The sequence below is a fragment of the Podarcis melisellensis genome, assembly GCF_964234715.1.
Source record: "Podarcis melisellensis genome assembly, chromosome: 1".
NCBI lineage: Eukaryota > Metazoa > Chordata > Lepidosauria > Squamata > Lacertidae > Podarcis > Podarcis melisellensis.
Genome location: NC_138528.1, coordinates 1,589,782 through 1,617,583, shown reverse-complemented (window position 1 = coordinate 1,617,583; position 27,802 = coordinate 1,589,782). Strand labels below are relative to the sequence as shown.

Genomic DNA, 27,802 nt, shown 5'->3' with positions numbered 1-27,802 from the left:
AAACAAACCCCGACTGTGTTGAGGCAGCAGGTTCTGCCTTGCTAAGAAGTCAGCCCCACCTTGAAACAATCCTTTCGGCCTTGTCCTTTAAGACGACACTTGTGAAAAGCGACCATTTGCTCCGATAAGGCTGTGAGAAACCAACAAGCAGCATTTCTGGATCAAGACCAGCCCCAGTTTGTGCTTTGGACACAACCCTCCCTGTCTGCCTTCCTACCTGTGAGAAAACAGCCACCGAGTTGCATCCTTTCTGCATCTTATACCTGTTGCCAACAGCTGGGCTTCGTACAGATTTCAGGTAGACTGCATGCATCTCAGATTCTGAGCAGAGAGAAAAAAGAACAGCAGTCAGGCAGGCAGAAGAGGAACTGAAGCCACAGTCAGTACCCGTTTGGGCAGGCTTCGCAGGCAGAAAGAGTCTCTGTATTCGTAATATTCGAATATTACTTGCTAAAAATTGGAAAACACAAGAAGTACCAACAGTGGAAGATTGGCAGATGAAGATGATGGACTTTTCGGAGCTAGCTGCCCTGACTGGAAGAATCCGCGACCAGAAAGAAGAGGAGTTTCAAGAGGACTGGAGGAAATTTAAGGACTAAATATTCTAATATAAAAAAATTAGAAATTACTTGAAAGAAACAAATAGGCCTAGGACAAATTAAGTTATAATTAAATAAATGGGATTCAGAATGTTAAGAAAAGTGAATAAGATGACTATAATTGGAAATTGTTTTAGTTTAATAATGATATTGGAAAGCTGTTACTTTTAAATTACACGGAAACGCAGAAGGGAGGGATTTGAGGAAGTCAAGTAAGATGTTTAAAAAGTTGGATTTGTGAAGAATTAAGTTTGTTATTAGTGTCTATTTGTTTATTGTTCCCCCCTTTCCCCCCTTCCCTTTCCCCCCCTTCTCTTTTTCCTTTTCTATTTTTGTGTATCATTTTGCTTTGTGGTTTGTGTTATTACGGTGGAAAAATTAATAAAAATTTATTCCAAAAAAGGTCTCTGTAGGGTGGGGGAAAGTTGTGTTGTTTTGCGGATCCCGTTACAATTCCCACCACACAGACTCCGCACCAATCAGGGGCCTGTTAGTAGCAGAGAAACCCTTCCCACAACGGCACCGGGGGGACAGGTTCCACATGTGGCAATTGCTGCACAGAAGCAGTTCAGTGGCCTCCAAGCATCCATCTCAACATGCCGTTCATTCTCTATCCACTTCCAGGCCTCGGTCCAAGTGCCGGCTATTCAAGCTCTCCTGCAGTTTGTGCCTTTGTTCCTCACCTTTCCACTTTGTTGATGATACTGCAGCATGGACCGAAGCGACACAGTCCTGACTTATTGCTGCTACCTGATTTCCCAAACCTGACATGCTGACTGCAATCACAGCCTTGTAGGAAAGCTACTGGGAGGACTGGTGCCAGTGAAAAAGGACAATTAGACCAAAGGAAGTGTCAGCTAACAGGAAAAGGGCAGGGTTTTCCTTCACTTACCATTGAGATCTTGCATAATCTGTGTCTCATCATTTAAAAACTCGACGAGGGAAGAACTCTGCACGTTTTCCGAGCCGACGCTCTCGTCGGATGAAACCTCCATGGCTCCTTCCTCAGAAAGTTCCGCCTCCTGGTCCAGGAAGTATTTGGCTGCGTTCTACATGAAGCAAGAGAGTTCCTGCAGACTCTGCTGTAGAACCAGCCATGCCAGGTGGCCGGGGACTGGCCAAGCCCCACCCCAGGGCTGATCAGAACTGGGCTTCCTTTAGGAACTGGCCACGGGCAAGGACACAATCCCAGGTTGCCAGCCAGCCCACGAAGCCCCACCACCACCAGCCGTGCAGATCAAGTGATCTGAGGCCACAGCCTCACTCGGAAAGAAGAAGGACCCCATTTGTCCATCCTCAATTACAAAACACAAGGCCAAAAGTACCTCTCCCCGAATTCCTTGGTTTGGTATTAGTTTCCTGCATTTGGGATTCAATCCCTGACAGCATCTGCAAGTAGGCCTAGGAATGACTCCAGCCTAAAACCCTGGAGAGCCACTGCTGCCAGTCTGTGGACAATGCTCAGCTAGATGGATCAAAGCCCATATAAGGCAGCTTCCAGTTTTATAATGACTTCTCAGGCAGAGAGAGGCCTCTCCTCCTTACCTGAAACCAGATCCTCTTCTTTAACTGGGGATGGGAGGGGCTGAATGACACACCCCAGTATGTGTCGTCCTGCTCAGCTGAGCTGCATGGCCCTGCTCCAAAACTGAAATTTTGCCTAACAGAGGAGACTCTGTTTCCAAGCATGTTCCCCTCACGCACACTGCCCCGTATTTCCTTCCTGTCTAAGGTTCCAGAGGGGGAAACGAAAAGCACAGTAGTACCCCAAGCCTCAAAGAAGCATCACTGTGTGTCATATGCGCACCTTCCTGGCAGCAGCGTCTGCCCTTTTCCGCCTCTTCACACCTGGCTTCTTGCTCCAGCTCTTCTCAGGGCAATCTGGGCTTGTGTCGCTAGACAAATCTGACTGAAACAGAGCACAGACACCAGTCAACAGTGGCATCAGAGCCAGATTCCTCTGGCCTTAACTGCTGTTCCATGCTACCCTGGCAGGGACTTTATGAGTCTGGCTTAACCAAAACTTGCAGCCTTTGGCTTCAAATCTGGGATGCTATAGGCAGCCTGGTTCATGTTCCTTATGATTAATGTTGATGGTGAAATTACACTTAAGGGGTGGTTAAAGAATTCTGGAGGAAGAGTGGAGGAGAGGGAGGAGGTGGCCTGTTCAGCCGTTTCTCGTGGAGACCCCCTGCAGGGGCAGCATTTGGGCAGATGGCCAAGAGGACGACTCAGGGTAAAAGCAGCCTACTGGTTTTCTGAGTACATTCAACTGAGAATGCTGCCCAAATATCTCTCCATCTGAAGAATAAACTTTACCACATTTTACAGGAACTGCTTTGAGCACAGGTGTCATGGTGGGAAACGTATATAAATGAATTGACTATTTAAAAAAAACTATTTTACTTCTGCTAGATATCTCAAAACTAATCAGCTCCTGTCCTATTGCAGGTTAAAGCCATTTTAGATAAAAATGGTAATAAACATTTCCTAACAATAAAGAGGGATGTTTAAGCCAACCGGAGCAAAATGTGTTTTATGTGTTTTTCCTGCCCTGACGGGGGTATTTACTCACTGTGACGAGCAGACGTCTCCGTTTCTTGACAGCAAATACTGGCGATTCCAAGTCACAGTCATCATCAATCTTGGGAGAAGGAAGGAAGACGTCAAAACACATTTAGAAACTGCACAGAGAGGAGTTTTGTTTGGAGCTTGGTGGCCTTTAATTTTAACTGAGCTGACTCACGTTTTGAGATGTGAAAACGTTCACTTTCTTCTTACTTTTTCTGAGAAAAACAATTTCTTCTTCGCTTTCACTGCCGGCCCCAACTGCGAAGGAGTATGTGGGTAACAATAATAAGAAAGTGTGTGTGTGTTTTTCACCATACAATATATTTGTAAGTCCGAGAGGAAAATGCTTTCTCCCTTTTTTCTTTAAATAAGGCAATTCTGAATTGGCTTGGGAGGTTGCTATTGTCGGCCTGTGATTCCTCATCCATTCAGGGTTCACTTGGGGCAACTTAAACAGTATTCCCCAGCAGAGGAAAACAGCCGGCTGCACTGCCTTGCTAGGCTGGAAATTAAGAGTGCTACCGAGTGATAGGGATGAGGGGAAAGAGAAGGGGAAAACACTAAACCAACTCCACTTATCTGTTCTTGGACATGTTGTCAGCCCACGTACAAGAGCTGTTGCTCCTCCTACAGGTAGCCAGAGAGGCACCTCTGGAACAAGGTATCTCCAGCTGACTCCATTTCTCCCCTCCCTGCCACTTTTGCCCCATTTTCTAACTCTTCCCTGCACATATTCCTCAAGGTTGTGTTGGTTTGTTTTTAATAGGAATCCAACAGTCCCCCCCCCCGTGCTTTTACACAGAATGAGGAAGGAGCGGGAGTAGGACTTTTACATTTAAGCTAAGAATATAAAAAGGTAAAAGATGTAAGCTAAGGATGTAGAAACTTATGCTGATCCTGCAGCTGGATGAAGCCTGGGGCTTCTCTGAGCCAGCACCCGGTTCTCACGGTGGCCGACTGGGCGCCCACGAGGGGCACCTGAGCACAGCCGTGCTCTCCCCTCCCACGCTTCACAGCAACTGCCATTCAGAAGCCCAGGCCTCCGGCGGGGAAACCGCCAGGGCAGGAGTGAGCAAAGGCGTTGCATCCACAGAAGCTGAGCCTCCAGATGCAGTGGTGCTGCTTTATTCTACTTTGGCCAGGCCCCATCTGGCTTACCGTGTCCAGTTCCAAGCTCCACAGTTCATTTACATTTCAATTTTTTAATTTGATTTTGTAATAAATTGCAGTATCGCTCTGTCTAAATCACATTGCATCTTATATAATACCACTCTTATGGCGAAATTGCTTACATCTGATTGGAAAAAAGCTTACTGGATGAGGAACAGAAAAAGTTGAGGTTTATTCAGACATATTATCCCAAATTAATAAAGTTATCTTCCTTTTTTAAAACAAATAAGTAAACAAGTGTATTTCAGAAAGTGGCCTTGCCTGCGCTCTTATTCCATGAACCTAAAAGTGTGCTATTTTAGCCACTAACCTCCCAGAGTTTAACCCTTTCTTTAAAGGTTGGTACAGCCTCCGGTCTCCACTTCCCAACACAGAGAGTTCTAGCTGCTGCCTCTAACCGTTTAAAAAGGATACTGACAAAGTAAACTGCATACGAAGAAGTGTGACCTAGATGCAGGGGGACCGGGAGGCCCCTCGCTAGGAGGAGAGGCTGCAGGGAGGCAGGCTTAGATTGGAGATGAGACAATGAGGAGCTAAGAGGCGAGCCAGGATCTCTACTGGCATTGAGGATGGGCCGAGTAGGGCAGGGCATAAATGAACCCATTTCAGCAGGCCTTTAGGGGTATCAATGCCACAGCAGTATTTTTACCCACACGGGTGGCGCTGTGGGTTAAACCACAGAGCCTAGGACTTGCCGATCAGAAGTTGGCGGTTCGAATCCCCGCAATGGGGTGAGCTCTCGTTGCTCGTCCCTGCTCCTGCCAACCTAGCAGTTTGAAAGCAGGTCAAAGTGCAAGTAGATAAATAGGTACCGCTCCGGCGGAAAGGTAAACGGCATTTCTGTGCGCTGCTATGGCTCGCCAGAAGTGGCTTGGTCATGCTGGCCACATGACCCGGAAGCTGTACGCCGGCTCCCTCGGCCTGTAAAGCGAGATGAGCACCGCAACCCCAGAGTCGGTCATGACTGGACCTAGTGATCAGGGGTCCCTTTACCCTTTATTGTGACTACTGACTCTGCCATGGTTTTATCTGTTCCTGTTTTTATCTGACTGTTGATCTGTAACTGAGGGAGAGGGGGTTGCTTTTAATTTATTCCACTGTACCCCACTTTGGTACCCTCTTGTGTGGAGAGGAAGGCTAAAGAATATTTTAAATGCATTGCAAGAAAAATGATTTAAACATTCCCAACAGCATAAACCATTCAAGAGAGAATGTCGGACTGACTCTCTTTCCACTTGAGGTTCTTAAGCAGAGGCAAGATGGCCTCACCTATTGGGGCTCCAGAGGGTGGGGGGTTTCCTGCATCAGCTGGGGGGATGGGGGGGGTTGGGCTGACTCCCCATGAGGCCCTTTCCAACTCTAGGATGTTGCCTTCTGCAACCTGATGCTTAGCCTTGCCATAAACCCAGCGAGAGAACATCCCTTCATTGCTTAAAAGGCAGGATCTCAGTATCCAGTTCCCATCTGCCTTCTGAAGACTGTAGGCAAACTAAGTCCTCTCTGCATAATGCCTTACGCTATTTTAATTTTTAAAAAATCTTACCTTCAATGGGAAGCACGTGAGGGCCATTTAGGCTTCCATTTTCCACCTTCGCGGTTTCCCGCAGTGCAAGCCCCTCTGTGCTGAAAATGGAGTTAGCCAAGTCCCTTTTCACTGTACTGGCATTCCCTCTCCTTGGAACTGGTGCCTGTGGACTTTCCTGCCTATTCCCGGAGAAAGAGCTCGTGCAGGTTCTTCTGGGGACGCCAGCATGGCTCACCTGCCTACCTGTCGGTGTGGAACATGCAGCGTGATCAGAACCTGGTGACTGGCACAGTTTCCCTCTCGCTGGTGTCAAAGGAGAGACCAAGGGAATAACATTTTCAACTGCCGCAAGACAAGAGTCCCGATTTTGTAGGTGTAAAGGTGTAGAAAACTTGGTTCCATTAAAGCATTCATTGCCCCAGGTCAGTGGAGACTTCCTTGACATGTTGCTGTTTGAGAGTGCTACTTCAGCGCTAGAGGAGCTAATTGCCGCATTAATTCCCCCATCTTTCACGGTGTCCACTTGCTCTGGGCACTCGTCCTCCGATTCTTGAGTCAGGAAACCCAGATCAAAGTTAACAGAGAACAACTCCTGAGAAACATTGTAGAACTCTCCAGGACGCTGGGCTTCTCCTTTGCCTGCACCGACAGGATCAACAGATGCTTCCAAACCTCCATCTCTTGTGATTGTCAGTGACTTTGTGGGGTTTCCTTGCCTGACCTCATGAAGCTCCTCCCCTAAGGGCTGCCTTTCAGAGGTCCCCTCTTCCTGTCTCGGGGTACTGGCTTGAGTACCCCGCAATGATGGCTCTGAAAGCTCCCCTCCTTTTGTGTCTGGATGAGGGCCACTCTCTGCAAAATCCTCTCCTATAAAGAAACACCCAGGCACTTCAGTAGGGCTTGCATTCCTCTCAGCCAGCTTCTGGGATCCTTGATAACGGCTGCAAGCCGCCTCCTTTCCTGAATGGTTTGCTCCTGGATCATGATTTGCCACTGCTGGAGTTCTCCCTTGAATGCCCATCTGCTTTTCATCGTCACACTCAAATATTTCGTCCCAATCAAAATCATTTATCTTGCTAAAGGAAGCTTCAGGAATGCAGCTTTTTTCCAAAGGGTTATCCAAGGAACACTGTTCCTGAGCATCGGTGAGTTCAGACATGGTCCGAGGTGACATGGAAGGTGGTTTGAAAGGAGTCAGTTTTTCTCCTGAAGGACGTTTGCCTGCAAACACACCGGAAACACATTTTTGCACTGAGCTTAACTGCTGGGCTACATCCTCTGTCTCTTCTTCAGAATCAAATAATTCATTCAGAGAAGGGGGAGACTGTGACAGAAGCCTTGCTGCATTTGTTGGGATGCATTTTCCCCAAAAAGCATCCTCTTCGGCACTTGCACCAGGAAGCACAAACAAATCCACCACTGCTGCTGGTGGTGGTGCATAAAACAAGGAAGAAAGGGGAGAATTTTCTTCTGCAAAGCAGCCGTAGCCTGAGTCTGCACCGTGTCCATTCCATGAGCCGCACACTTTTGAGATGGGCTGAAATTTTGTTTCTGCTGCGTTTTCACGATCAGCAACACTTCTCTGGGCAATGCTTATGCTGGCAGATTCCTCCAGGTTTTCCTCATCCTTATCTGACATTTTTTTACATCCAGCACCATCAACCAACGGCAAAGTGCTCACTGGAAAACCATCTGCAGGGCTGGGCTCCTCTGTAGCACGGCTTTCAGAGTCTACCGACAGAGCCTGAGGCCTATTCACAGATTTGAAGCTCGTTGCTTTAAAGAGAGATACACATTCTGCATCAAGCTCCACGGAGGAAGATGAGCGGTGTGTTGCTGCTTTTGGAGCCTCTGCCAGGGTTTTTCTAGAGAAAGGCGCCTTTTGAGCAGCTGCAGCATCACGACACCTCTTGCCCTGCTGAGCCTCCTCCGATGCCTCCCAGTGAAAATAAGGACGGGTATCCAGCTCATAGTGGCATTCTCCCTAGTTGAAAAAAAGAAAAGACACTATTTCAGATATCTGCTTGACTCAAAGTTCATCACACTCCTTATCCTCCCATCAACTGTGTTTACTAGACTGACATGGCTTCAGTCTTGCAGAAGGGAAATGGACCAGGAGACCAACATTTGCTCATGAGGGCTCAAGGAGAAAATCAAAAGAGGCTGCTGGATCAGGCCAACAGCCCATCTAGCCCAGCTTCCTGTTCTCACAATGGCTCCTCCCCAGATGCCTGTGGGAAACCAGCAAACAAGATTCAAGCACAAGAGTCCTCTCGCTTTGTGCGACCTCCAGCAACTGGCATTCAGAAGCAATACGGCCTCTGACTCCACGTTCTACATCTCTCCATCCAAAGATCTGTCCCTTTATTCCTACTCGCTGGTTCTCAATCCCCAGTCCACAAGAGGACCTCTTCCATGACTGCTAAGCTTACTCAGCAGGAGTCTTCGGTGAGGTACTTTGTCAAAAGCCTTTTGAAATTCCTAAGTATGCTATGCTTGTTGATACTCTCAAAGAACTCAAATATGTTCATAATGTAAGACTTGACGTTGCAGAAGCCATGCTGGTTCTGTTTCAGGAAGGCTTGTGCTTCTATAGGTTTGGTTATTTTATCTTTTAACAATACTTTCCATCAGTTTTCCTCTACTGCTTCCAAATCCTGGACTGACTATATTCTGGAAAACAATGCCTGTGTGTATTGGTTCAGCCTTCCCTAAGTTCACAGGATCATGGAGTCATTTAAATCAAAACAGAACGATGCAGCTAGTTCATTTACCTGCCAATTTGGCCTACAAAAAAAGAAATAACATTAAAAATGACCTGATATATAAGTTACATAAAGCAACTCTCCTCCAGGGGTACCTAAGTCTGGCAGCTAGGATCATAGTGTGTGTCCTCATTTCAGACTCACAAGGTCTTACATAAATGCTCTCCTTCCCTATGGAAAAGGACACTTGACCCCAGGCAGGTTCTAAACCGCAGGTGGGAAGCAAAAACACTCTCACACCTTCACACTTTGCTTAAGTAGAGTAAAGCATCAAAAAACCATTTGAAGGAACTAACAAAACTTGAGATTTGAAACCAGCTGCTCAGCAAAATAGGTCATGGGACAAAACCACTCCTTTCCCAATACGATTGCATTAGCGCAACGGCTTTCATTAAGAATTATAGAATCCTGCCAGATTAACAATATTCACAACTTGGAAAGGTGACAGAAAAGGTGGTGTCTAACAATTAAATGGGCTTCTGGCCTGCAAAAAAACGAACAACAGTTCTCTCTCTCCCTCTCTCTCTCTCCCAGGGGAGCAGGGCATCAATAAATGGGAGAATCCATATAGCTCATTACACAAACATCCCACCCGCAGAGTCACAAGGCAACTCTGGCTTTGGGAGTACAGGAGTCATAATAACAATTCTGACAACTCTTGGGCTCCAAGAGTTGACTCCTTGCAATGCAAAAGAACCCAATGGCTGGGGCGCATGAAGAATAAGCCTCCAAAGGGAACACAAGACAGTAGGAAGGAAGGAAGGGCAAAGCCAACACAGCATAATTTTGGAATGAACTTCAGTTTCCCTGCTGTCATTAGGGGCAATGTGTTTTCTGTAACAAGCTGGAGAAGCAAGCAGGGAAAGCTGGCAAGCCTTTCCGATTGCTGAGTGCAGCTTTATCCTCTTAAATGCCCATATGACCCTTTAATGCTCCAGGGCAAAGTAGTGCAGGACCTGATTAGCAACAGAGTGTGTGTGTGCATGGGTATTAGTGGAAGCTCTCAGCACACCAAGCTTAGCTTTTCAGATGTGGGTTGAAAAGCAAACCATGCAAACAGAATTGTGCAGAACCATCCCTCCTCCAAGCACAGCTTCTGCAACCTCCCCCACGAACCTGTGCCTTTCTTGTCAATGTTCTGTGCTAAAAACTCCTCCGTAGAAGTTCTCTCAACTCCTGTGATCTTGCCCTCATTGCCACAGTCCCAGGGGTGACAGCAGGTGTGCCAGGAGACTCATGTGCATGGCTCAAGTGTGCCTTGAACTGTATGACCACCTGACTGGAGCATTCCAACCTCCAATGGGTTTCTGTCTGGGGCTACAGCAATGCTTCAAGCTAACTTGCTCACCTTCACCGCACTCAGGCTCCCATGGGGCCTCCAACAATCCTTGCTAACTCAGATGCCTGGCAAGATACCTTTGCAGTCATCCTGCCCCTTCTCAATATAGGGCCAACCAACGAAGCTGAGCGTTGGTCAATTCAGAACATACAAAAGGAAGAACTTCACCATGCATGGTTAAACTATTGCATTCACTCCCATGAGATGTGGCTGTGGCCACAAACTTGGATAGCTTTAAAGGGGAATTAGGCAGATTCATGGAGGAGGCTATTCATGGCTTCTAGGCCAGGATAGCTCTGCTCTGCCTTCACATAGAATCATAGAGTTGGAAGAGACCACAAGGGCCATCGAGTCCAACCCCCTGCCAAGGAGGAAACACCATCACGGAGGCAGCGATGCTCTCCTGAATGCCAGTTGCTGGAAGCCACAGGAGGGGAGAGAGCTCTTGTGTTGAAATTGTGCTTTTGGGTTTATCTGGGTGGCCACAGTGAGAAGAGGACGCTTGCCTTTTGAGGCACAAGAATTCTCCACAACTGTAACCGTGATCCTGAGTGGAAGTTCTTCTGCGGGCTTCCGCTATGAAAATGAGATGCATTTTCAACACTGTTGGAAGTATTCCAAAGAGGCAAAACAGACATAAATAAACAAAATTATCCAAGCACAGATTGAGGTTGTCTTGCATGGACAGTTCCCATCCTCCAGACATTTGATCCCAAGTGCTGAAGCTGCAACACCAACAGAGCATTTGCACTGCTCCTGCCCGTGTGGGACTTGACTCCCTCCTCTGGATTCTCTGCAGACTTCCAGCCGCAGTTTCCCGCCCATGGAATCCCAGCAGCCATAAGTAGGAGTCGCGCATGTGGGCAATTATAGCCTTGAGCCATTTTGTTGGCGTAGGAGTGTGAGTTGAAGTAGGAGAGAAAAACCGACAAGTGTTAAATTTAACACTCTGACGTTATTGCAGGCCAAGAACTGCATAGTTACTGCGCGTGACTCAAGCTCCTGAACCCAAAGTGAGTTTGCTGCTTAAAACCTGCCTAAGTGTGCCAACACACGGCATCACCTGTTCACTGGAAGCACATTTGCATCCCTAGCTAAAGCAGAAGCGCCTGCAAGGAGGTCCTACAAAAGGGGGTTGAAATCCACCCAGGGTACACTTTTTATTAAAGAATCCACAGAAGTAGACCGACAATGCAATCCTTTAATTTACTGCGCTCTGCATGGTAGTAAACACAGTGTTCGAAAATCCCATTGTTCTAGGCGCGTTTTGCAACAGGGAATTTCATTAGCGTGAGCAGTTTCTGAGCTCTGGGCGCAGTACTGAGCCTAAGATTTCAGATTAAAACTGCAGAATGAAGGAAAGGATGACCTTTTTCTGCCTCCCCACTTCCAGCTACTGGAAGACTGAAGACTGGGAAAAAGACCCTCTTAAGAATATTAGGGGGATGGGCAGGGGAAGGACTGGACCATGTGAAAAATGAACATCATATTTTAGCTGCAATTCATTCATTTTCAGCTTTGCATTCTTGTTATTAAAAAAACACACCTAGACGTTCCGTTGTTGCATCCATAACTTAGAAGCTTAAGGTGCTCCTAGCTTTCATATCTCAGTTTCTAACACTGGGTAAACATTGTCCTCAAAGTTCAACCATTCACCATTTTATTATTATTATTATTATTTATTAATTACTTTTCTTCCAACAGCAGCTCAAAGCGACTTACAACAAACAAACAAACAAAACATTAAAAACAGCATAAAACAAAATAAAATAAGAATCTAATAGACAATCATATTCTTAAAAGGCAGGATTAAAACATCTCAACCCCTCAAGGAGGCCATGGATAATTTAAAATCAAAGGCTGGGCAGAAAAGAAATGTTTTTGCCTATTGCCTAAAGATATGTAATCATGGCACCAGGCAAGCCTCCCTGGAGAGAGCATTCCTCAAATGGGGACCCACCACTGCAAAGGCCTGTTCTCATGTTGCCACCCTCCAGACCTCTCATGGAGGAGGCAGAGGAAGAAGGGCCTCAGAGGATGATCAAAGGGTCCAGGTCGGTTCATATGGGGGGAAGCAGTCCAAGAAGCATTGGGGTGCAGAGTTGCATGAGGTTTTATAGGTCAAAACAAGTGTTTTGAACTGGGCCCAGAAGCTAACTGATAGCCAGCACAGCTGGGCCAGGATTACAGTTGTGTGCTCAGGCCGCCTTGCCCCGGTGAGCAGCCTGGCCACCAAATTTGGCACCAACTAGTTTCTGAAATCTGAATTCACAATCTCTTATTGGTGTCAACATCTATGGAGGCTCCTGTTGTTGAGGCTACAGCTCCCAAAGCACAAGCACAGCAGAAAAGCCTTGAAAGGGGTATTGTGCAAAAGCTGCGCTCCTTCTAATGAGCTGTGCCCAGCAAGCACACTCTCACTGAACAGAAAGTCATCTGCTGGGCTCTTCTGGAGCAGCTGTGCTCCAGAGGATTCCAGAGCAGAGCAGAGCAACTGGCTGCTTCTCCCTAACAGAGGAGAGGTGGTCACCCATGGCCTGCAGGCCAGATCCAGCCTGCCAGGCCTCATCTTTCTTTACAAGTGGACTGGGAGATAAGGCTCCGAGTCCGATCTTTAGGGCGATGAGGGATCTTTTATCTCCAGTCTTAGTGCTAAGCACCACAGCACTGTGATGGGAGATAAGCCCACTGCCTGCTCTCAAAGCGCTGAAGGCAGCACTGTAGAACCTGCAAACTCTAGCTAGGGGGAAATCCAATCCACTTGGCCAAGCCTCCGTTGCCTTAGCAATGAAGCCAGGAAGGCATTAATAAAAAGCTTCTTTTATGGTTCATCTGTGTGCTGATGTGTGCATCTGCATGAAACAGAGGGTTGTTTCCCACTTTTCTGCAGCAGGACACAACTGTCTCCGTAGCTTTTTTGTGCTTGGAATAAAAGGTGCACAGAGAAAAGCCCAAAAAATCCACACCTATAATTTTCCAAGTTAGAATCTCATGCACGTATTTGCTCAGAATTTACAGCAAACAAGTGTTTTTACATTAAACTAAGTTACTGAGATCAACAGGTCCTCAAACCTGAATGCAATGAACTCACCTAAGATACATGAAGCATGACATTGCCCCAACCCCATTAGCAAATCAGACCTCCGAAGCGGAATTGTATGATTTGTGTGATTCACACGCCTGTCTGTGAGGAGCGTGAGAAGGGAAGACAGGCTTATCTTTCTTCTGGTATGAGACTGTAAAACTGTACTTTCAATTTTACGCTATGGATTCTTCCGCTCTCGGAGCTGAGAGAGAGCACCATGATTGCTTGTCTGTATATTCTGTAAATAAATTACTAGTTTAGAACTACAATGTCTCTAACGTCTTGCTGTGTTAAGCCAGAAGGATAGTGTGCTTACACCAGCTGGTATAGGTCGCTGGGAGCGCCCTGGAGAAGAAAGGGATGCCTTTTCCAGAGCTCCGCTCACCAGAGTACATCCAGAAGAATGGGGGCTGCAGGCACCCCAGGGCCTTTTCTCCTAACTCCACTTGGGCCTGCAAAGGGTCTGAAGATGCTTGCTTACTGGCAAAGGTCTTTTTGAACGTGCTTTGCAGCCCATTACCTTATAAATGTTCTGAATGGCAGGCTCAAGCTGAGAGGTGCTTTTTCCAAAGCCACCTAGTGAGGTTTATGGCTGACCATAGACTGCCCCCTCCCCCCCCCCCCGAGTCCAAAACCCACTCCTACGAATTGCACTGCCTGGCCCCTCAGCCTGCTCAGCTTCCTTCAACAAAGGCACAACACCATCTCATGAAAACTATAAAGTCTGACATGACTCTTATAGGGAGATAATGTTTGTTCGGTGAGGCTGTGAGCTTACCAACCTCTTCGTGCCTCATCTGCTCGATCATCTCCATCGTGCTAATGAAGTGGTGGCAGCGATCCGAGTGGTCCACCAGGTGGGTAGGGAAAGGGCGGTTCTGCCACAGCCTCCACTCTGTCAGAGACAGCACATGGACCTCCTTGGCTTGCGAGTCCTGGGTTTCAAAACAGAGAGCAACACAGAGCTCATTCCAAGTACTGGCTGGCAAGATGCAAAGCATCTCATGATCCAGATTGTACAAAAATAGTAATTCCAGTTACAGGGCTTGATGCATAAACAAAACATTAACAGTTATTGCAAGAAGACGACTCTCTCTTAAAATACTCTTTATTTTTCACTCGTTTGTTAGCTAAGAGACGGAGAGCACCCAAGTACTGTGCATGGACTGTGACACACACTGTCTTCTATTCAACGGCCAGGGTTGCTGGCAGGAGTCTTTCCCAGCCCTGGAGATGTGAGGATTGAACAATGCAAAGCCGGTCCTCTGAGACTTGAGCTACAGCCATCCCCTGGCTGGTGTCTGAAGTTCATGGCAAAAGCAGCCCTTTGTTATGCTTGACAAGGGATCAGTCCGCTTTCCTCCTGGCTGAGGCACATCCAGCAAGACAGAGCTTGGAGTTCCTGCTCCAGGCCAGAGAACACCCAACAAGCACATTCAGGCCCCAACTTACTCTCGTCTCCTCATCTTCTAATGTTTCAAAGTGACTTCGAGGCATAACTGGGTTTCTTATCCCATCACCAGCTTTGATTTTATACAATCTATCCCATCTTTCAAATTCTTCAGCTGTAAGGCACCAAGCTTCGGACGTACGGGTTTGCTTTGCATCTGGAAAGTGTTTGGAGGCAGGGAGGGAGAGAAGGTTGATATTTAGAAGAAAAATCTCTCAAATAGGCACCAGACACATAGCTTGTCAAACAGAAGATTCCTCTAAACTCCTGGAGCTCAGCACAAGATTGCCCTCCCTTCGTGGATTTGAGCCCCACATTGGGCAAAAGATTCCTGCTTTGCAGGGGGTTGGACTAGATGTCCCTTGGGGTCCCTTCCAACTCTACAATCCTGTGATAGAAGCAGACCAGTTCTGAAAGCAGGAAAGCCAAGAGGGATAAGACAGACTTTAGGAAATCCACACACCCCCATGGCATGGGGCAGGAATGAGATGATGTTGCACCGTGTGGCACGAAGGAGACAATAAAACATCTGGTGAAACACATCTGCACATGGAATGACCTCATGAAGGAAGGTGAATGAGGAATTTTGCGTTCAAACAAGTGGTATGTCTGTTTCCTTCTCCTAATCTAGATGCCGGACAACACACATGGGAAAGCAGCAAAAGTGCCTCTCACCTGGAACAGGCCTGGATTTAGTCGCTACTGATATCCCTCCGACAACTAATCCTTTTCCAAAGCCCTCACATATCCATATATAGTTAGTGGAGCAGGGCCACTTCCATGCCTATGACCCTCCCCATGCCGTTAAGGTCTGCCTTGGGGGACGTGCCAGTGAGATCTTTGTGCAGGGCTTCCTCAGTGGAGGCCCAGAGCCCTGAACTCCCTTCTGGTTGGTTGGTGCCTCATCACTACAGTAGAAGCACTCAAGGAAACCTTGAAACTTTTCTCTTTTGTGCTGCTTGTTGGGACTCGGAGCAGCTTCCTTGCATTAAGCTGCTGACCCTTAAGGTGTGTACTGAATCGGTTGTATCTATTTTGCCATCCCTTTTCCTGCATGCCAGCTTGTGAGTGCATGGCCCTAAAAAGCAGCCTTTAAATAACAGCAACGCCCCAAGAGGAGGAGAAAAAACATTCTGCACATCTTACCTGCCCCAGTGGGATAGGGAAGCCACTTTTGCAACAACAGAGTGTGGTCTCTCCTCCCTTTTGAGGTGGGCTTGGAGGGGCTTGGCTCACGCTCCGCAGGCGTAATTGGCATCCTGTGCATCTTCGGGTCGATGCCTTCCGGAATCATCCGTGGGCTGTGCTGGTATAAGTGGAGCCCTTTGTTTTCAGAAATAGCTTTGAGGAGGCTTCTTCTGTTTAACTGGCTTTGATTGTATGTCTGCAAAACAAAGAAGAATTTCGGTGGTTTTTTGTTTGGGGGTGGTGCAATTTTCAATCTTATGCATGTTTGCCTGAAAGTACACCCCACTGCATTCAGCAGGACAGACTCCCAAGGAAGGATGGACAGACCTGCAGCTAAAGCAAGCTTGAAAACAAGTTGCTGAAAACACAGGAGGGGAAGGTGATTCTCCTGCGCTCAAATGCTGCTGGTGGGTTTCCCATAATGGGCATCTGGTTGGCCACTGTGAGAACAGGATGCTTGAGTAGATGGGCCATTGGCCTGATCCAGCAAAGCTCTTCTTATGTTCTTAGGCTTGCAGACTTTTGTACACTTGGGTCAAGTGCCAGTACTTTCTGGGCCAGCAGCACTCTGGACCAGGGGTCAGCAAACATTTTCAGCAGGGGGCTGGTCCACTGTCCCTCAGACCACGTGGTGGGCTGGACTATATTTTGAAAAAAAATAATAAAAATGAACGAATTCCTATGCCCCACAAATAACCCAGAGATGCATTTTAAATCAAAGGACACATTCTACTCATGTAAAAATATGCTGATTCCTGGACCATCCGTGCGACAGATTGAGAAGGCGATTGGGCTGGATCCGGCCCCCAGGCCTTAGTTTGCCTACCCATGAGATCAGGTAATTTGGTAACCTCCTCGGAACCCCTCTGTGAGGTGTCCCTGGAGGCTCTCATTATTTCTTCCAGCTAACTCAGCCTGCCCACTCACCAGGAGGACATACCCTGGATCCAGTAAACCAGAGGAGACAGGAAAGAGAAAGCAAAAATAAGCACTGTTTCTACAGCCCACAGCTGCTGGATTGTTTAACTAACCCTTGTATGTTTAAAACCAGGATTCCTAGTTCACATGCAACAGTAAACCAAGAATCCTTGGCAGACGGTCTACTCCTACCATGGCCAACAGAAGGAAGAGAGGAGGAAAGGGGAGCCTGCAAGCCCAGAGCTTTGCTTGGGGCTACTGAGGCTCATCCATGGAACACTAAACCATGGTTTGATATTACAAACACAAATGTTATCAGATAAAGCTATATCCTCCTTGTTGCTGTCTTTGTGGGAGATGGATACACAGAACATCTGGGCACGAGGATCCTAAATGTTTGCCACAGCAGACCTGTCCTGCCAAGCCATGCAGCGCTGGGCCCATTGGTTTATCTTACTCAAAGGGCTTACTTTCATGCACAGTAAGTCTTAGGATTTGGGTTCCCGTCTTTAGGAAATTTGGAAAAGTATTAACAAAAAAAGGTGAGTTATGTTGAGGAATGCAATGAGTTGGCTGCAGAATGGGCTCCTATTGGCTCTATGTCTTACTCGCTCTTCCCGTCCTTCAGAAAGGATGACCACAATCCGCCCTTGCCGCTTGCGCCCGGTTCGGCCCATTCGTTGCACAAGCCGAATTGGACTTTTCTGAGCATCGAAGCAAACAATGAGGTCAACTTCTCCAATATCCAAGCCTTCTTCGCCCACACACGTGGAGACTAAAGTGTTGTAGCCACCCTCACGGAAACGTTTCACGACCTAAAGGAGGATGGAAACACTTGAGCATTTGCTTTGGAGAGAACCTGTCAATCACCTCTGGCTTCCTGCGGCTACATCTTACTGGAGCTAAGAAGGCCTGAGTCTGGCTGGTGCCTAAAGGAGTGACTCCCCTAGGAATCACATATTGAGTTCCTTGAGTTCTACAACAGAGGAAAAGCAGGATATGTAAAGGCGGCAGGGTGTGTGTTTCTGTGTGTGGAGAGACGCTTGCAGTTCTGGAAAAGATTAACTGCAAAATGATTTATTTCTTTATCAGCTTTGGCTGGTAAGTAGCTCTGGCTCTTTGGTAGGGTGTGTGTGTGTGTGTGTGTGTGTGTGTGTGTGTGTGGAGAGAAGCTTGCAAGGTCCCTTCCAACTCTACAATTCTAGGATTCTATGATCAATAGCTACACCATATGTCAGAGGTCAGCAACCTAACACACATGGGCCACAAGCGGCCCACGGGGGTCATTAACTGGCCCACGAGCCGCCCACGAACCAAGCCGTCCACTCAGCAAGTCCCCATGCACTGCGCTAAACTGGTGCAGCATGGGGACTTACTTTTGTGATGCCAAAAATCGCATCTGTGCAGACACAGACGCCGGAAATCGCAGGGCGTGTTCTCCCACGGAGGGATCTCTGCTGTAGTGAACCAGCCCAGGTAAGGTAAACCTTGCGGACCCCTGACCTATGTTTTTGTAAGCCACTGCATAATTTTTATGGGCAAGTCACTACCAAATAGTAGTGGTAGCAGCAGCAGCAGCCGACACAATCCAAATGTACCTGGATACCAAACAGTAATTTTGTTTCTATAAACTTCTGCCACTTGGTTCATCCAAATTTAGGTACTGCGCCTAAGAGCCTTATGGGAATCACACTGCATCATTTGAAAGAGGCAGGATTACTCTGGGCTTGTGCAACAGTGGCAGTTCTGCAGCCGGACCGTGATCATGCGCTTGCAACTGTGAGCAGTAGGGTTACACGCCCATTAATTCTATAAATATCAAGAGACCTAAGCACATGCTAAACGAGCAGAAGGTATGGAGCATCATGAGTTCAGAGCATCGGCACATAGCAGCCAAGTTCTAAATGGGCACCACTGTCTTGCAAAGAGCGCTTTCTTGGCACCGGAGCTCTCCCTGCAACAACAGCTCGCTGATGACAACAAGCAAGACGTGCACAGCATGACTTTGCCACGCTGGGCTCCCCGCCAGCCCCCAGCCCCTCCTTACCTCAAGCTGCTCCTTCTGCGTAAAGCCCTTGGTGCTCTTGCCGGTGGAGTGGCCCACAAAGGTCATGACCCTCACCTCCGGGTGGTGCTGGCTCAGCATTTCTGCAATTTCCTGCACACTGTCACGGAAGGAGGAGAAGATCATGACTCTGGTCTCCCCAGGCTGGCCTTCAGGTGCACTTGGATCTGTTTGATGCAGGAGAAAGAGAGGGAGACCCCCATATCAGCAAATGCATAGTCCCGGCTCCAACCAGTTTTTTTAGATGGGCAGCGTTACCAAGGAGATAGTGGCTTAAACTGGGAAGGCTTTTAGCAGCCTCTTTACTATATTATACACCCTGAAATTTATCCAGTTCATTGAGTGCGTTATCCATGCATCTCCTTTCAGCAGAATAGGAGGCCACAATATTTCCTCCTCAAATTCAACTCCGCATTTTTTAAAACAAAAGCAGGCATTATCAGTGGGTGCAGTGATGGTCAGTTGGGTAACCACATTTCGTAAGGGGCTAATGAAGTCAAGTGATTATAAAGGCTAGGGAATGAAGCTTTGTTAAGAGAAGAACAGTTGCTGTTGTTTTGGGAAAAGGCCATAAACTCTGGCAATCAGAATGTAAATTTACACCGAAGAAAGTCGAGGAGAAAACTCAACGAATAATTGGTAGTGACAAAAGCACAGAATACACATTTCCTACACGTCAGAAGCAGAAAAAGTTAGGGTGTAAATCGATGCATACTATGGATTAGCATTTTAATTACATCCAAAATGTACCTCCACGCTCCTTCCAGGATCTGAAATGTTCTACTACAACATCTTCTAATTTCTTTAACTTTGGGTGACTGTAGATGAATGGCTTCCTGTTTCCATCTCCTGTAAGGCCAAAGGTTTTTGTTTTAAATCTGTAATTTCTAGGCAGCTTTATCTTTATTAGGAACCCTTTGAAACAATTACAATCAGACTGTTGCTATGACTATTACTATGATCTAACACACTGTTAAGAAACAATGAAATTGTTCAAGTTAAGCCATATATTTAGGGATTCATTTTTATTCAACTTCAAAAAGGTCAAAAGCAAAGAACATTTATAACAGATAAAATGAATAAATTTGTCTAAAACTAAATCATCACAGAGGCTTCAAATCCTAGCAGAAGCAAAACACCTTTTAAAACATGAAGGTAATTCACCATTCTCCTGCCAACTCAATGTTACTGTTTGCACATGCAAGAGAGCTTCCTTTTGAATTTAATAGTCTTTATACCTCGGTAGTGTCAGTCGGGGTGTACAAGATCTTAGAGGAGGGGCAGTAACTCTGGTGGCAGACAAGTCATGCTCCTTCTGGGGTAGCCTGTCTACCTTTGGTTGCCCACCCTGCACTCAGCCCTCGGTCAGTTAGGAACTTCCCCTGCTTGTGAAGACGGGCTGTGGGGGACTGGGCGGACAAGACCAAGAGGGGGTCCAATGGTCAAGAAGGAAGATCCTAAACCTCTGCTGCTTTGTGGCACATATTTGGGAGAAGAAAAGGCTAAGGAGTGAATCCTACACAAAATAAGAGTGGAGCCCCTAAGCCGGCTGGATGGCGCTTTGCCCGCCTCCTTCCGATAACTCCTGCAGCCAAGCTGGTGCCAAACGTCTTGCTCTGTTTTCCTTTAGCCTACATCAGCAAAGCCAAGAGGGGGGTCTTGTTTTCTGGGCAGCCCAGGACCTTCCCACCCACTGCCCAGGCTTGAACCCGGAGAGGTCACTTTGGTGTAGAGGTTTGACTTCACCCCTGAAGGTACACTCCACTCTCCTGGGACATAAGGATGCCAGCAACAAAGTGTTGATTGGCAAAAATGAGCAAGGCACAGTGTTGTGTTTTATTACTAAGAAGAAAAATGCCAGTCTAGCTTTGCTTTCTTACCATTTGCGGAAGTCACATTTGTGTCTGCAAACATGTTTTCAAGCTGGCTATACAACATCATGAAGTCTTCATTACGCCCAAGTTCATTTTTGGTACGAGTCATACCTTTCGAGAGAGAGGTAAACCAATTTAAAGATCTTGGGGGTGGGGGGAATTGACACGTGACTTACATAAATCGGAGACAGGAACTACCCTTTTAGAACTGCTTCCATGATCTGCAACAAGCGAGTCAATAAGCAATAATGCATTGTAACTGCAATGGGTTTTACACTACCTCAAAGTGTCTATTACTTTTCATACAAGTTGCAAAAGAACTTCAAAAGAACCTGGGTTATTGGAACTGGGCAAAAGTTAACACAGGAGCTCCCCTGCCTCAGACAAGCCAGCAATTAGGAGAAATTAGATGCAACCTGGTTTGACTCTGCCAAAGGACTTTCTTGGCTCCTCTCCAACCAGCCCAGCCCTGACACATCTGTGTTCTTTCCTTCCATGTTCTGGCCATACTTTACAGCTCTCTTACCTCTACTGATGACAAAATGACCCCAACCCTGTCTGTGGGCAAAGGCCAGCTCCCTCGGCTTGAAAGCAGAGATGAACGTGGCACCCCATAGTCAAATTTGACTGGACCTAACCGTCCAGGGATCCTTTACCTTTACCTATAAGTTAAATTGTATTATCCTTTGCTGCCCTGGGCTCCTTTGGGTGATGGGACAGGGTATAAATCTAATGAATAAATCCTTTCCACAAGAATTGGAAACTTTCATTAATTGTTGCATGCTTATGATGAGTCAGCTAAACCTCAACCAATTATTAGCATCCATACTCCTCCGCAGCTAAACGAGGGAACTTACTCTCTTGTCTGCCCCATCTGTATCCAAAGCCAGCTGGAAATTTGCCTGTCAGGGTGGAAGTGCTAAACCCCTTCCGACAATAAGAACTGTTATGCTCAGCTGAAATCATTATGAATGTGCATTTTAAAATCTAGGATCTTCCATGTTACTGTCAAACCAATTTATTTTTAAAGCCATTTTGATTCCGAGATGCTTATTCCACATAGCAGATATTACAGCCTTGATATCTAACAAAGTATTACCGTATTTGTCTAAATGGAAATTCTCTCACACTGAAGAAATAAAACTTCAACAGTAAATCATTTTAGAGGGCCCTAAAGGAATGCTTTTGTCATTAAGATAGAATCACAGAACTGTAGAGTTGGAAGGGACGCCAAGGGTCATCTAGTCCAACCCCCTGCATGCAGGAATCTTTTGTCCAATGTGGGGCTCAATCCCATGACCCCAAGGTTAAGAGTCTCATGCTCTGCCAACTGAGCTATCCCGGCAGGTGTGTGGATATATGCACATTTATTATCATGACATATATAGAGCCGCAATGACTGAAGATTTAAGAGTCTGAAAGCAACTAAGCTCTGTTTCCCATGCCTTTTAAGATTTTTCTAGAGGTTATGTTAAATACATAATTTCCAGTTTTCTGATGGGGGGGGGATGAGTCAGAGCATCTCTCTAAATGCCCTCAGCTGATCTGGGAAGATAACAGAAGGTGTTCCACGTGCAAAGGAATTCCTTACCTTTTGATCCATCCATAATTCCGCATAAGAAGATATATAAGGATCGCATTCCCATTTGCAGCAGTAGCTCATAACCATGATACAAACTAATACAAAGAGCAAAATCTCCTTCTATTGCGCCTTGCTGCATTCCCTGTGGAGACATCAGTTCCAGTGAGAAAGATTTGCACCCAAAAGGACTTGTACCATCATCCTTCCTACCAAATGTAGGCAAACGATATGGTGGAGGAACAAGAGTCTCTTCCTAGCCATGCTAGTGTGCTGTGTTGTTAAGGGTGATGGACCTGGGAGACCAGGGTTCAAACCCCACTCAGCCACGAAGCTCACTGGGTTACTTTGGGCCATTCACCAGCTCTCAGCATAACCTACCTCACAGGGTTGTTGTGGGGATTAAATGGAGAGAAGGGAGAACTATGTACGCCACCTTTAACATCTTGGAGGAAAGGTGGGATCTGTATGTTGACATCCTTCTGTCTCAAGAGGCCTCTGGGGGTGATGACAAACTGCTGCATTCGCAGCGTCTCTGGGGCACTTGACCAGGCACCGTGTCTGGAAGTCCTGGGCTGCTCAGACAACAAGACCCCTTCTTGGCGCCAAAGGAAAGCAGAGCAATGCACTTGGCACCAGCTGGGCTGCAGGAGTTGTCACAAGGAGGCGTACAAGGCGCCACCCAACCGGCTTAGGGACTCCACCCTGGATTTGTGTAAGGTTTACTCCTGAGCCTTTCCTTCTCCCAAAGATGTCCCACAAGGCAGCAGAGATTTAGGACCAGTTTTCCCTTCTCCAAAGGTGGGATATATGAATAACCACCTTTAACTGTAGGTGCCAGGGGTTGAAGCTGGGGCCTTTGACACACAGTGCGTACTGCCACTGAGCAACTGCCCTTCGCCCTTCCATGGAGCCAAGTCCCCCAAAGACACATGTGTGAGTCACACCTTTCAAACTGCCTCCCTGCACCAGTGGCCCGGCTGAATGTCCTGCATCTGAATCACTTCTGAGAAAACCCATGGCCCAGACAACTCTTAATCCACGTAGTATGTGGATCATTTGGATCCTCAAGCCAGTTTTCAGAATTAATTATTGCATGCTGTAAACATATTCTAAAAGCGAGAGCAAGGAGTTCTAGACCTCACCGTTTTCCTCCCTCTTTCCTAGACAGACCCCTAAGAATAATTCTGAGAATGGTGCGGTATATCACTCCAGTGCCTTATTTTTACAGGGATGCATGGAAATTAATGTGGATATTCATTGGTAAGAAGTACAAACCAGCTGGCACAGGGTAGTGGCTAAGCAACTGAGCTGTGCATTCAGATTAATCATATCTTCTTTTTATTATTTATTAAATTTGTATATCACCCTTCATCTAAAGGTCACAGGGCGGTTCAGAACAGAACATACCAACCATACCCAGGCTTAAACCTTGTCTGTCTAGTCAACCCACTGGGAGGTTCTTTTAGCTCAGCCGCTTGCTTTCAGTCCAATAATGTGGGGGTGCTGATGACCTGTCTGGGAAAGGTGGTTGCCTAATTTATGAGAAAATGCACAGGAAGCCCTTTGAACACTCAAGATGTGCATTAAACAGAAAGAAACCCATGTGCTCAGATAGATGCTGCTTCATTGCTTTTACCTTGAACCAAACATTCTCTGATAAGAATATCATACTGCAGAGTAATATTTACCACAGTGCGTGAAGGATTTTTCCTAAACTGATCCCGTGCTAGAATGATCTGATACTTAGTAAGAGCAGGAATTTCACGTTTAGACAAAACCTGGAGCCTAATCAGTCGGCCGGCAAATGTTTCCAGGACCTAAAAGTAAAACAAAGGACACAAAAGAAATTGGATGCAGGTCACAATCACAGCCACACTGGGACCCGTACAGAAGAGGAAAGCCACCCTATTTCTGCCCCATTTAAATAAAACTTGATTCATTCCTCAGAAATACGTTGCTGCGTACTTATGTAAAAAGCTTACATAAATGGCATACGTTAGATGAAACGTAAGACTGTAAGATGTTTTCTTTGGGAGGCAATTATTATTCCAGTTAAATAAGGTTATTGATGCAATCACACTGTGATGGCTTAGGAAGAAACTCTGATTCTAAGGTGTTATGCTGAGGTGACCCTTTTCATTTTCTCGTGTTCAATCTCTTGACCTGGTTTTACGTAAAAGATATTGATATGGCCAGAATTCACCCTGCGTGTAACACTGTCTGCTCAAGTCATCTTTCACAAAACAAGCTAAAACAGATTATTAAAACAAACAGCAGGAGCCAGTCACCTGGAGCTTCAGACTGGAACTAATGAGTTCAACAAACATAACCTACTTAGAAACAACACAGTGGCCATCTTCACTCTGCTATCTTTGGCAATCTCCTCATTATTTTTACAGAAAGACTAAATGATGTAAGGAGGGAGCTGCAGCCCAAGATAGGAAGAGAGGTAGTAAGGGAACGCCTAGCCACTTTAAATGAATTCAAATCTCCAGGGCCTGATGAACTGCATCCAAGGGTACCAAAAAAGCTTGCGGGTGTAATCTCAGAGCCTCTGTTTTATGCTCTTTGAGAATTCTTGGAGAACAGAGGAGGTCCCTACAGACTGGAGGTGGGCAAATGCAGGGGCGCCGACTTATAAAAAATATAGGGGGGGGCCAAGACCTCAAACCGCTGCTGCTGGGGGAACGAAAGGGGCGAGCCCCGGGCTGCCCCGACCTTAAGTGAACCTGTGAGGGCCCGCCCTTTGCGGCAGCCGATTGGCCGCCGCCGTGGGCGGTGAATATTAATGATGTATCATTTTTGTGCTTCATGCTGTGGCCACAGACATGTGATCTGATGGTGAATTTGGGCTGACCCAATGCAAAAATCCTGAGAATCCCTGTGGATCCATGCTTTGTAACCACGTTTTTGCACCATTGCAGCCCCAGGCAACAGTGGGTGTGTGATTTTTGGGGGGCAGGCTGTAGCCATGGACATGCTATGTGCTCTGATGGTGAATTTGGGCTGACCCAATGCAAAGATCCTGAGGATCCCTGTGGATCCATGTTTTGTAACCACATTTTTGCACCATTGCAGCCCCAGGCAACAGTGGGTGTGTGATTTTTGGGGGGCAGGCTGTAGCCATGGACATGCTATGTGATCTGTTGGTGAATTTGGGGTGACCCAATGCAAAGATCCTGAGGATCCATGTGGATCCATGCTTTTAAATCACATTTTAAGTGGGGAGGGAAGGAAAAACACAGAACGGATTACTAAGACCCAGCATGGGTTTCTCAAAAATAAATCATGCCAGACCAATCGATTTCTTATTTCCTTTTTTAAATGGAATTACAAACTTGGTGAATCAGGGAAATGCTGTACACACAGTGTATCTTGATTTCAGTAAGGCTTTTGACAAAGTCCCCCATGATATTCTCGTGAGGAAGCTGGTAGAATGTGGGTTGAAGGAGGTAACTGTTAGGTGGATTTGTAGCTGGTTGACTGACCGAACCCAAAGAGGACTCATTAATGGTTCCTTGTCATCCTAGGGAAAGGTGGCAAGTGGGGTGTCGGAGGGTTCTCTGTCCTGGGCTTGTTGTTGTTCAACGTCTTTATAAATGACTTGGATGAAGGAATTGAGAGGATGCTCATCAAATTTGCAGATGACACCAAACTGGGAAGGGTAGCTAATGCTGCAGAAGACAGACTCAGAATCCAAAATGGCCTTAACAGATTGGAGAACAGGGCGCAAGCCAACAAAATGAATTTCCATAGGGACAAATGTCAGGTTCTGCACTAAGGCAGGAAGATCCAGATGCACAAATATAGGACGGGGGACACTTGGCTTACTAGCAATACGTGTGAAAAGGATCTAGGGGTCTTGGTGGACCACAAGCTGAACATGAGTCAACCGTGTGATGCAGCAGCAATAGGAAAAAGCTAATGCTATTCTAGGCTGCATCAACAGAAGTCTAGTGTCCAGATGAAGGCAAGTCATAGTCCCGCTCTATTCTGCCTTGGTCAGACCACACCTGGAGTCCTGTGTCCAATTCTGAGCGTCACAATTTAAGGAGGATGTTGCCAAGCTGGAAGGTGTGCAGAGGAGGGCAGCCAAGCTGATCAAGGGTCGGGAAACCAAGCCTTACGAGGAGCGCTTGAAGGAGTTAGTCTGGAAGAGGGGAGACTGAGAGGAGATATGACAGCCATCTTCAAATGTTCTGGGTTACAACTTGCATCAGGCCCCCAGAGTACCATAAAATCAGTCTAAGGACACGACTAAGAACAGGATTCTCCCTGCATTTTACAAACCCTTTTTATGGAATGGAGGCCGGGAAATGGACACAGCATGCTTGCCCAGCACCACCTTCTTCACAAAATTGCATGTAACTGATACAGGAGACTCATGATTAAAAATGGGCTTTGTGCAGGACTTATTCAAGGCCAAGTACCCTGTACTATTGAATTACTATTCTAAAAACAGCTATTCAGGTACAGTGGTACCTCAGGTTAAGAACTTAATTCGTTCTGGAGGTCCGTTCTTAACCTGAAACTTTTCTTAACCTGAGGTACCACTTTAGCTAATGGGGCCTCCCGCTACCGCCGCACCGCTGGTGCACGATTTCTGTTCCCATCCTGAGGTAAAGTTCTTAACCCAAGGTACTATTTCTGGGTTAGTGGAGTCTGTAACCTGAAGCGTCTGTAACCCGAGGTACCACTGTACCAGCTATGAATATATTTGTTAATTTACAACCAACCAGTTGATGGTTGTTGACTGAAAAGGTTGAGCACATAGAACTGGGGGAATTATGAGTATGACTCCAATTTGCAGTCACAGTAACAAATGAATGATGGTGCCCTCAGGCTAAAGGATGTCCTTTCTTCCATGGCAGCCACACAAGGAAAAACAGGGCAAGTCAACACTGGTTACATCCTTTTCCACCTTCAAACTGTGAAGCATCCTCCTTTTTTTCCTCCCTGGAAGCTGAGGCTGAGAAGAAGTCCAGTTGCACAGCGCAGATAACTGAGTCAGCTCCCTGTGTGATCAAGTTCAGCTTGGCAGCTTCCAAATGCCAGCAGCCTCCTCCACTACGTTGATGAGTCAAGATGGCAGGATGCCATGTCAATTTCAGAGCAGCACACACATGTTGACACATTGCAAAACAGACTGAGGATCTACTTGTCAGTCTGATATGGCAACATGGACTATTTTTGTTTCTGCTTCCTCCAACTTGCCTGGCTTTCTCTTTCCAGAGTTTGTGCAGAGGAGAACCAAGAGGGAAGAGCTGCTAAGTACCACTTTCCTATACAGCATCACACTCAGAAACCCAATATTCTGTTCAGGTACCCCACATAGGTGAATGGCCCTGAGACCTCTGGGTATAGGACGGTATATAAATTCTAACAACAACATTAGAAAGAGGCATCTCTGCTTTGGAGGGAAATGAAGGAACTGTCAAATCCACTTCCCTAGAAAAATGCATATCTTGGCTGAGTGGGGATGTGAACCCTGATCTCCTAGGCCAGGGGTCTGCAACCTTTAAGACAAAAAGAGCCACTTGGACCGAAGGGAAAAAAAACTGGGAGCCGCAAAACCATTGCGACATTTAAAACGGTGGGGAGTGTCAGGGCACACAATGCGCCTCCTCCCCTTGCTAGTATCTGCCCCGGAGCTGCGGCAAAGGTGTAAAAG

General features: G+C 46.7%; 1 protein-coding gene across 1 annotated transcript in view; it reads right to left on the bottom strand.

Moving 5' to 3' along the window:
* FANCM (FA complementation group M) overlaps positions 1–27,802 on the bottom strand; it is a 49,159-nt gene that overhangs the window by 6,371 nt on the left and 14,986 nt on the right. The window contains exons 5-19 of the mRNA XM_081908542.1: positions 23,820–23,948; positions 22,141–22,273; positions 20,556–20,660; positions 19,426–19,524; positions 18,658–18,842; positions 17,219–17,425; positions 15,651–15,888; positions 14,507–14,661; positions 13,837–13,989; positions 5,884–7,849; positions 3,346–3,428; positions 3,175–3,243; positions 2,407–2,508; positions 1,492–1,648; positions 218–321 (exon numbers count right to left, since the gene is read on the bottom strand). Of these exons, the coding sequence (XP_081764668.1) occupies positions 218–321; positions 1,492–1,648; positions 2,407–2,508; positions 3,175–3,243; positions 3,346–3,428; positions 5,884–7,849; positions 13,837–13,989; positions 14,507–14,661; positions 15,651–15,888; positions 17,219–17,425; positions 18,658–18,842; positions 19,426–19,524; positions 20,556–20,660; positions 22,141–22,273; positions 23,820–23,948 (3,885 nt within the window). The remainder of the gene's footprint in view (positions 1–217; positions 322–1,491; positions 1,649–2,406; positions 2,509–3,174; positions 3,244–3,345; positions 3,429–5,883; positions 7,850–13,836; positions 13,990–14,506; positions 14,662–15,650; positions 15,889–17,218; positions 17,426–18,657; positions 18,843–19,425; positions 19,525–20,555; positions 20,661–22,140; positions 22,274–23,819; positions 23,949–27,802) is intronic.